This window comes from Cervus elaphus, chromosome 16 (assembly GCF_910594005.1).
Source record: "Cervus elaphus chromosome 16, mCerEla1.1, whole genome shotgun sequence".
NCBI classification, from domain to species: Eukaryota; Metazoa; Chordata; class Mammalia; order Artiodactyla; family Cervidae; genus Cervus; species Cervus elaphus.
Window position 1 is genome coordinate 21320602 of NC_057830.1, and position 9880 is coordinate 21330481.

The window sequence follows — 9880 nt, forward strand, 5'->3', positions numbered from 1 at the left end:
CCCTAGATGGTCCAGGGATGCAGAGGACAGTACAGATGTCCCAAAGGTTTCGAGCCAAGCTGGCTTTAGAGAAGGGGGTGACGAGGGGGTCCCTGTGGAGGATGAGAGCTGAGAGCTCCCAGGAGCCGCCTGAGGAGTCCTTATCTGTGTGGAGGCAAGACTTGGCCACCTGGAGGCCCATAGCACCTGAGCGCTCCCTCATCCTTCCTTCCTGTCAGGACCCCCTCTGCGGAGCAGAGCAGACACGAATAAGGTGACAATGACCCAAGAGCATTTCCCTACAAAACTACATTTATTCACATTTTACATACATCTCTCCAAAGATCCCGCTGCCACCCACGCCCACCCAGATCCACCTCCCCCACCTCTCGAACCTCCCACAACCCCAACCCCCTCCCTGCCCTGGAGTCCCTTCCCCCAAGAGCAGCCAGGATCGCCCATGAGCTGAGGAGCCCTAGGCTCCCCCTGGGGCCGGCGGCTGTTCCCTACTGGCTGCAGAGCCGCTTCCTCTTCCTCCCCGTGACAAACGGGTCACACTTTCTCTTTCTCAGCTGTGAGGGGCGAACCATTCCCAGAGTCAAGGCTGGCCTCTCAGAGACCCCGAGGCCAGCCCCCGGGCCGGGCAGCATCTCAACAGCAGCTGGGCCTCCGCACAGAGCCCGCTTCCTAGACTTGGCAGCGGCCAGAGGAGCTGGGCTGAGGCCTATTCTCTGAGAGGAGGAGGCCTGGCCTGAGGCAGGGACAGGACTCTGGGACAGCCCCCAGGGCAGCAGGCTGTGCTGCGAGGCCAAGAGGAAGGCCAGGCTGGGGAGCTCCTCCTCGTCCTCGCTGGACCCGTCCCTGGGCCCTTGGGCCCCCAGAATTGGAGAGGCCGTTCTGAGAACTGAGGTATCCCTGGGTCCTGGCTGAGGGCCAGTGCACCTCTGACCCTGGGGAGGGGAGGGTTGTCCTGGCTGGAATGGAGGCAACTCCTGCTGTCCTGGAGAGGGAACAAGGTCTTTGGCCCTGGACAGGTCAGTGTTTGCTTGGCTGAACCTGTGAACAGCCTCGAAATCAACCTCTGGTGGGCAGGCTTCATGACTGATCCCTAGCTGGGGGCCTTGGTCATGTCTCTGGGCCTCTTTGCTGGCGTCAGACTCAGAAGGACTTGAGTCCACTCGGGGTACACTTTGACTGCTGGGGGTCCGCACTCCCTTGTCTTCCTTCAAGGCCAGGAGTCGTTTCTGCACCAGCTGGTAGGAGAGAAGAGGGCAGTGACTACTCTGCACACCCACATGTGAGAGGAGGAGCACTGGGCCGTGGGACGTGGCCCTGGGTGGGGCGGACAGGAGGGGCGATCCTGAGACCCAAATCCAAATATAGACATGTGGTGTTCCTGCTGGCCTCCTGCTCCTCGCTCCCAGCTGTGTCCTTCCCTCCCCCATCACCCGCCCCAGCTCCCTCTCCTCTCCCTCCTATCACCCAGCACTGCACCTACCCCAGAGCGGGCTCTCCTCCAGGCCAGATGTCCCAGGCAGGGGAGGGATGGACAGAGCCATGGAAGCCTCCTGCTCTGGGGTTCTATGTCTCCCTTGCTCACCAGGGTCCCCCACACCCTGGTTTACCTGGGAGACCTTTGTCTCTCCTGTTCTACCTGGGGTCCCTCCCTTCCCTGGCTCCCCTGGGTCACATGGGGTCCCCACCCATAGGCTCCAGAAGAACCCCTCCCTCCCCTGCTCACCTCCTGAGGGGTGAGGCCTTCCTCCTGCTCCAACTCCTCAGCTAGTGCCAAGGGATCCAGTTGTGGTTCTGGGGAAAGCAAGTCTGCCAGGAATCGAGGGTGAATGACTGCCTCTACCTGGAACAGAAGGAAAAGGCTGTGAGCATCCTTGGCCAGGAATGGCCTGGGAGCCAAGAAGACCTAGAGGAAAGTGAAAAGTAGAGACCCACTCCTGTTCTCCTCCACAAGATGGGATGTTTTAAATTGTCATGGTACACACGCACACAAACACACAAATATGCTCATACACATACAGGCACAAAAAAGTGCATATACAGAGTATATGCCCAGTAGTGGGATTTCTGGGTCATATGGTAGTTCTATATTTAGTTTTTAAGGGAACTGCCATACTCTTCTCCACAAGACACAGAAGCCCCAGTGTTCATTACAGCACTATTTACAATAGCCAGGAAAGCAAGCAACCTAGATGTTCATCAAAAGATAAAAAGATAAAGAAAATGCACTACATATTTACAGTGAAATATTTCTTAGTCCTAAAAAGGAATGAATGTGAGTCAGTTGTAGAGGTGCAGAGGAAACTACAGCCTCTCATACAGAGTGAAGTAAGTAGAAAGAGAAAAAAAAAATGTCATATATATATGTGGAATCTAGAAAAATGGTCCTGATTAACCTAGTAGCAGGCCAGGAACAGAGGTGCAGATGGAGAGAATGGACTTGTAGACATACAAGTGGGAAGAGGAAAGGGAAAGGGCAAAAGGAAAAGGAAGGGAAGGGTGGGACGGACTGAGGGAGGAGCCTTGACCTATACGCACATTATGTGTAAAATAGGTAGCTAATGGGAAGCTGGTGTGTAGCACAGGAAGCTCTGAGCTTGGTGCTCTGTGATGACCCAGAAGGGTGGAAAGTGGGGTGGGAGGGATGCTCAAGAGTGAGGGGTGGGGGATATATGTATACATATGGATGATTCACGTGTTATACAGCAGAAGCTGACAGAACATTGTGAAGCAATTATACTCCAATAAAAAAGCATATATACACATGTACCTACACAGACGTATGAAGGCATACACACAGACAGACACAAACATGAACACTCATACATGTGCATACACACATATGGACAAACACACGAAGCACATGAACACACAGCTCAAGGAACAGAGCTTCAGTCCCATTGGGCTGGGCAGAACCCAGATCTTGGGTGCTGAGAGTTCCATGCCTTGGAATCTTATAGACCCCAGGCTCCATGCCCAGCCCACCTTGGTGACGAAGTCTTCCTGGGAACACAGCTTGTCAATGTAGCTCAGGAGATCCGGATCTGCATAAGTCCCTTCCTCTTCCTGCTTCAGCTCATTTCCGTCCTTTCCACATTCTGCATCTGACTTGCCCGTGGCCGAGTGGATGGGCCCCACCAGCGCCTCCATGATGTCCACATACTCTCTCACAGCCTCAGGGGGAATCTCCTTGGGTGCCTTGGGCCCTGGGTGCCGCTGTGATCTGTGTGGCTGCGAGCGGGCAGGATGGGCCCGGGAACCGGCCTTCCGGGGAGCATTGACTGAGGCAGAGCAGGAAAGAGGGGAGGAAGATGAGGGGCTTCTGCGTCCACCTCCTGACCACTGAGCACGTGCTGGTGAGGGCAGTGTTTGGGGGTCAGTGACTTAGGTGTGGGCAGGGTTAGCACCACCTGAAGCCTCATGCACAGTGGGAGGGGGTGGAGGCCATCTAAGAGAGTCCTGTGAGGAATGTGGAACCTTGATTCTTCAGGGTATCCCCAACAAGCCCACTTCTTCAGCAGACTTTGTGTGGGGTCTTTTGACAGGGAGGTGGAAGAGGAGTTATTAAACTGATGGAGATAATACCCTGTAGTGACAAAGGACGACTGAAGACCCTGTCTCACTGCTGTTCTGGTTGAAAGACCAATGACCCTCTTGAAGGAAAAGGATCCACATGGGGCCAGAGGTCATCCCACGTTACCTTTGCTTTGAACTCCGGTGGGAACATGGGTGCCTGGCTGAGGGCACACTTTCGGGGCTGAGGACCCCTGAGGATCCAGCTTTGGTGGGACTGGAGGAGGCAGGCCTTGCACCCCCTGCATCCACTGTAACTTCTGAATCTGCATCATCTCCTCTGCCTCAAATTCCATGAACCTGGGAGTGATGGAGGCATACAGCACACTGAGGAAAAGGCCTGGGCTTTGGAGCCGGGGACAAAGGCAACAGAATGAGGGGCTGGGAGAGAGTGTGTCTTGGGGTGGGCAAGGCCCTGGGAGGTACTATTCCCAGCAGAGGGCTGTCCTGGAACTGACTCGACATCTGGGACTCCTCCTGCCCCACCAGCACTTGGAGGGCACTCAAGAGCATAGACTGAGGCTGCTGAATTGAACCAGGCCCTCAGAACACAGGCAGACCCACAGGGGACCCTCCTCATGCCCCCATTCCTGTCCAGAACTATATGAAGGGCTGATGGCCAGAGGTTGAATCAGGCACATGTCCCCAAAGTGGTCCTTGCTGAATCCAGGACCCTGGACAGGGGCTGAGAGTCCTGGAGACAGGGCACAGGAAGGGTTGGAGGATTTGGCCGCTAAGCTTAGAGGAGAGGCTTTCCTTTCCTCTGAGAGATGTCTGTTTGTTTGGTTCTATTTTTTACACTAAAAGGATTGCCATCGAGAAAATACTGGAACGGCCAGAGACACTTGGGCTAATGACATGCTGGCTTCCCCAGCCTCTTCAGGGAGGTCAGGGTACCCACTCCAGCCTCTTTTCATAAGACGGGGGTCCCAAATTCTATGTCAGTGGCTGCCAGCCACCCATGACCAAGGAAGCAGCAGGCTGGTGGGTGGAAAGCATGCCCCTGCACAGCCTCTATGGCTGGGATTGGACCCCTCTGGGGCTCAAAGCTTTACCCCACCCCATCCTGAGACCTTCATGTCAAGCCAAAGGTAGGTCACCATCAGGGGAGATCAGAGGTCCTGGTGGAGGAAGTACTGAAGACCCACGCTCTCAAGGTGAGGGAGGGGTTCTGGAGGGAAGTAGGGCATTTAGGTTGTGGGGGCCCTGTGCTGAGTGAGCACGCCCACAGCCAGACCCTGACCTGGGGTCTAGCCCTCACCCACCCCTCTCACCCAGCACACAGCTCTAGGGCCCAGGACGCTGACTCACTTTCTGGCCATCTCATAGTAGATCATCCGGTCAAAGTTGCTTCTGTGCTGCCATTCCTGCACAGCCCGCCACAGTCCCTCCTCCAGCGTCATGCTGGGCTTCAGGCGAGCCAGGGACCGAAGCACTGGGCTGTAAGCCATCAAGGTCTGTTTCAGAGTCCAGCCCAGTCCCCACCCATCTGATTCCACCCAGCAACTTGGACCACATAACCCAAGATAGCATGACTGAGCATCAGGAGGGTGAGAGGCAGGCTTGGGAGAGCAAGGACAAGCCTTCCCGCTACTGCCATCTCCGCCTCACGCTCACTGGAGGATGACCATCCATTCCCAGGCTAAAGCTGGGACAGGGAGCCTTGTGAGGGCTTCTTTCTCTGCAAAATTGTCTTTTCACTATAAAAATCCCCTATCAACAGTGACACATGGCACATGCCAGGCAGTCTGCTAACACTTCATAGATTAGCCCTAAAGAGTCTTCTGCACAGTTCTCTGAGTTAAGTGCAATTGTCCCCCCGCCTTTTTTTTTTTTTTACAAGGGAACTGAGGTTTAGGAGGGAAATGCATGCCAGGCTCCCAGCTCTAGGAGGAGAGAGTCCATGCCCTGTGAGCTCTACCACCACCCAGTTCTAAGAATTCTCCAGAACAAGGAGGTTCTTGTTCTTGAGGCATGCATAGAGCTCTATCCTGGACCCTGTACTCCCTCTCCTTTCTGAAGGGACATCCCCTGACCATGGACACTCAAGTCCTGTGTGAAAGGAGATGACACCTCAAAGGAATGCAGCATCCCATCTGTGGCTCCTCACCTCACACCACAACCCTCTTTAGCTACAAGTCTTCATCAATATCACCATGAGCATCATGGAAGGTCAAGTTGGCTGTACTCACAAGGCGGTGAGGTAACTGAGATAAGGTACTGAAAGGATGTCAGGAACTTGCATGGTGATGTGTAGGACCAAAATGTGCCTTCTCAGGGACATCACCCTCAGACTTTCTTCCCGGTATCCCTAGAAACCTAATCTGAGCATCCACCACCAGTTCCTTTTTATCTAAAAGCTCTGATAACCTCATGACTCCCTGGCTGTTCACTCACATGAGAAAGCAGGAAAGAGCTTCAGCATCAGGACTCTGGGGAAGGTGTCTCCGGGCCAGAGACTTGAAGCGCTGCCAACATCGGAAGTTCTCATACACGCTCTTGGGGTTACAGGAGTCATCCTGCGAGGCCTTGGATTGGTTGGTGGCCAGGCTGCCCTCCCTGGAAGTGCCATGTGACTGTGGCCCCAAGTTCACTTGGGGAATGATGGGGGCCAGCTGGGCAGCTGGTAGTGGAGCTTGAGGTGGAAAGCCTGGGGTCCAGCTTCCCTTGCCAGACTGACCTATTCCAACAGCTGGGGCAGTCACAATGGTCTCCATCACAGGGGTTGTTAAGAATAGGGGGACAGGACATGCAGTACTCCCGCTGAGGGGCCCTGGAGTGCTCCAGTTGAGGGGAGCCTGAGTAAGGACAAAGGTCTGAGTCTGGGGGTGCTCCACCGGCCTTCCTTCGGACCTGACTTGGATAATGATGTTGCAAGCCCCAGGGGCACTGGGGCCAGGGCCAGGATTGGGCACCAAAGGTGTCCTGGGGAAAGCTGGCAGCAGCTGGGTGCCGCCAGGAGCGAATGACGGGGTCATGGAAGGTGGCAGGTGTTGCTCCCAGGGTGGCCGGTGTTGGGGGCCAGGAATGGGTGGAGGAAAGGGCACTGTCATGAAAGGAGGCAAGGAGGCACCAGGGGTCAAGGTCACATCCGTTCCCAGCGCTGGAGATGCTGTTGAGACAAAGGAAAGATTTGAATGGAGGAGGAGAATGGGCAACAGATGAAAGGTTATTGCTGAACCACTAAAAGACGCCAGGATTCTTGAATCAAAAGAATGTCTGGAGGTTGTAAAGACCTCACCAGACCTATTCCCATAATTTACATTTTAAGATAACAGGATTAGCCAGAAGCTTTAATCCAGAGACTGTCCTCAGGCAGGATACATTATTGTTATATAATCCTAAGGAATGTAGAGGGGGAAAAAAAGGTTTGTCCTTTCTTCCTCCTTGAGAATTCCAGACTCCTCTATCCTTGAGGACCCCTAGACTTATCAACCTGCCTAGGAAATGACTCTCTCATTGGGACTGAGGCTCTCTGGAGAGAATCAGAGTGTAAATCTCCATAGATGAGGACATCTGGACAGTGTGTACAGCATGGACATGTCTCTTCTAATGATTTTCACCATCTGACCTCTGGGTAAGAATTATTCCACTGGTGACCTCCCTCCTAGCCACCAAGGTCCCTGAGCCCTGTCTGCCGGGAAGAAATCTCCTCAGCAAGTGCTGACTCGGAGGCTCTCCGAGCCTCCCTGGCACCCAAACATCACAGGCTCTCTCCCAGACCCAGAACTGGGTGGACATCTACTCTGTGAGAAACGCCCCTCAGCAGGTACACTAGCCGGTGGGTACCTTCTCCAAGGTAAGTTCTAGGCACCCAAAGACCCTTTGTGGACAGGCATTGTTTAAAATATTAGGGCCCCACCTCCACCTCAGTCTTCCTTTTTCCTGGTGCTCAGTATAAATCCTCTCACTCTTTTCAAGCCTCACAAAACAAAAATAATGGAAAATATCACTCGAATGGATTTCTGATAGAAACCCATAACACACTGGCTCAACATGCACATCAGAGCCACCACTGCAGACAGTTAATATGAGCCAGGTTATACCAGCCCTGTCCCAGTGCCCAGAGTCATGTCATCACTCTAGGAGTTCTGTTCGTAGGAACCGTGGGGAGTCTGAGAAGTGGGCATCTGTCCCTTAAATTCTGTTATTTCACAGCCAGTGAATGGCTGCAGAGGATTAGACAATGGCCAGAGAATGGTCATGCTACATTGGTTGTGGGAGTATAGACTGCCTGGGGTCCTTCCCCTTTGAGTTCCCAATAACAGAGTGAAGACAAACATAAACAGGCCTGATCCAGGTGCCATCGTGATAAGGTTGTCTGGAACACATCCCTGTTCAGAACAAGGTACATACCATGTGTATCTAATTAATCAGAACAGGTGTCATAGGACTTTTGCTCATGACAGAGAAGATCGTCTGCCTGCTTCTGGGCTACACTCCTTATCCTCTTTAAAGAAGAAATCAGCTTTCACTGACATTCCACCAGAACTAACCACCCCCCACATCTGTTCCCTGTCCACAAAGGAGTGACGTGAAAAATGAAATAAATTTTCGTCTCAAGATATGCCGAAGGTCCACCATGAGATATTGGACAAGATGAAGTAGGTCTGAAGAACTGCTTTTCCACAAAAGGAAGAACAGCTTAGGACATCTTGGGAAACTGAGGCCTGTCTTGGTTGAAGCTACATGGATGCCCATCCCTGTCAAAGCCAAGGCAACTGTTACCTGAACTGAGACGTGAGCTGTGAGCTGGAAGGAGTGGAGGAGGTCCGGACGGCAGCAGTTAAGAGTAACTGCCTGCTTAGCTCTCAGAGAGGAAACTTCACTGCAGGTGTGACCACACACAGTCCCATTGAATAGTTTTCTACTAAGACTACCTCTCCCCGTGGCCCAATTAGATACAGTATGCCCCAGTCCAAACCCCTCAGAAAGACATGGGGTATGGGCAAGCTTCTCGTACCTAAGAAACACAATATGGGGCTAGGTCCTCCTCATGACACTTCCCGTGTCACCACCAGGAGATCACCCACACTTCCTACACACACGTTCAAAGTGGCTTATCTTCCTTCTAGAAATAATCAAGCCTGCCTGCTGCCATCCTTTCTCCATACCCAGCGCAATTTCCCTTGATCCATTTCCAATGAACCCTCCTCCCTAGTGCAGCCTCAGGTTTCTTCAGGCTCTTCAGTCTCCCCAGATGTCCTTATGGGTCCAGTGCTCTCTCCTTCCTCAACTTCAGTTCAACCACGTGCCCACACTGAAACGTCACATGTGGACTCAAAGGTGTGAGAAATGGCAGGGTCTCTGAGAACACAACCCCAGCCTACAGGCTTACCTCCTTCTGAAGCCATTCCCACAGGCTTGGGCACGGACCACTGCGGCCTGGTAGCCTCAATGAGAAAAGTCAAGACCGAGACCCAGAGAGTGAGCTGCTCCAGCAGATGCTCAGCATCCAAGTAAAGGAGGGAAATGTTTGAATTCAAACAGTAGAATGTGGAACTGAAACATTCTGCAGCGGGGGAGGGGCAGAGGGCAGGTGGACCTGGCTGGGGTGACCAGACATTCCATGAATGGCTCTGGCAGGAAGGTGAGAACCTTCCTTCCACATTACATAGCAGTGACACAATTGGTGTCTGCCTCTTTAGGCAATTTATCAATTGTTTCTCAGTTTCACAGCACCAAGGTTGGACTTGATCTTCCACCTATTTCACTTCTTTATCCATCAACCTAGTTTTGTCTCCCTCAACTGACTCTGCTTCCTAACTGGATCTTGACTTACTTCAACAGAGACTAGACTTTGAGAGCAAGTTCAGAAGAACTGTTAGTCTTATAAGCCCTTGGGTATTAATGGCCACATGGAACTGAGAGTTTGAAATTAGGATTGTCTCAGCAGATGCAGGGTGTTTGGTTGCTGTATGTACATCATTCCTAAGGAAGCAGTCCTTGTGCCCCAACCAACACCCAGCAGGACTTTCCTTACTAAGGATACTTTTTGCTGGAAAACATCCATCTATCAAAAAACCATCATGCAGCCCACATGTCTAAGACCAGAATTCACTGTGTTTCTCATAGCATTACATTGTTTTTAAATATTTAGTTTTTTATCTTTTAAATGATTTTAGTATAATACTTTAAACAAGTAATACCTTCTCATGGTTCAAATTGTGAGAAGTGGAATATGCAGTGACAAGTCCTGCTTCCACCTCTTTTCCCACTTCAACTCAATCTTCTTTCCCAGAGAAAACCAGAGTTATCTGTCTCATTAAAATCTTTCCAGAGATGTGTTTTGCAACTAAAAATGAATGTAATT

The 9880-nt window shown here is 52.2% G+C and overlaps 1 protein-coding gene across 1 annotated transcript; it reads right to left on the minus strand.

The window, feature by feature from the left end:
* Nucleotides 1-485: 485 nt before the first annotated feature.
* On the minus strand, nt 486-6545 carry LOC122710028 (NUT family member 2D-like). Its single transcript, XM_043927480.1, has 6 exons — nt 5965-6545; nt 4879-5007; nt 3728-3867; nt 2980-3275; nt 1721-1837; nt 486-1232 (listed from the first exon to the last, which is right to left on the minus strand). The coding sequence occupies exons 1-6, from the start codon at nt 6543-6545 to the stop codon at nt 486-488; spliced, it is 2010 nt and encodes a 669-aa protein (XP_043783415.1).
* Between the last annotated feature and the right edge of the window lie 3335 nt (nt 6546-9880).

Bases quoted from the DNA above. Each gene is read 5' to 3' on its own strand.
- LOC122710028 (XM_043927480.1), bottom strand. From the start codon at position 6,545: ATGACCCCGTCATTCGCTCCTGGCGGCACCCAGCTGCTGCCAGCTTTC. The intron at 3,868-4,878 runs GTGAGTCAGCGT...CATCACTCCCAG, and splicing joins TACTATGAGATGGCCAGAAA to GTTCATGGAATTTGAGGCAG. The intron at 3,276-3,727 runs GCACCCATGTTC...GCTCTGCCTCAG, and splicing joins GAAAGTGTGCCCTCAGCCAG to TCAATGCTCCCCGGAAGGCC.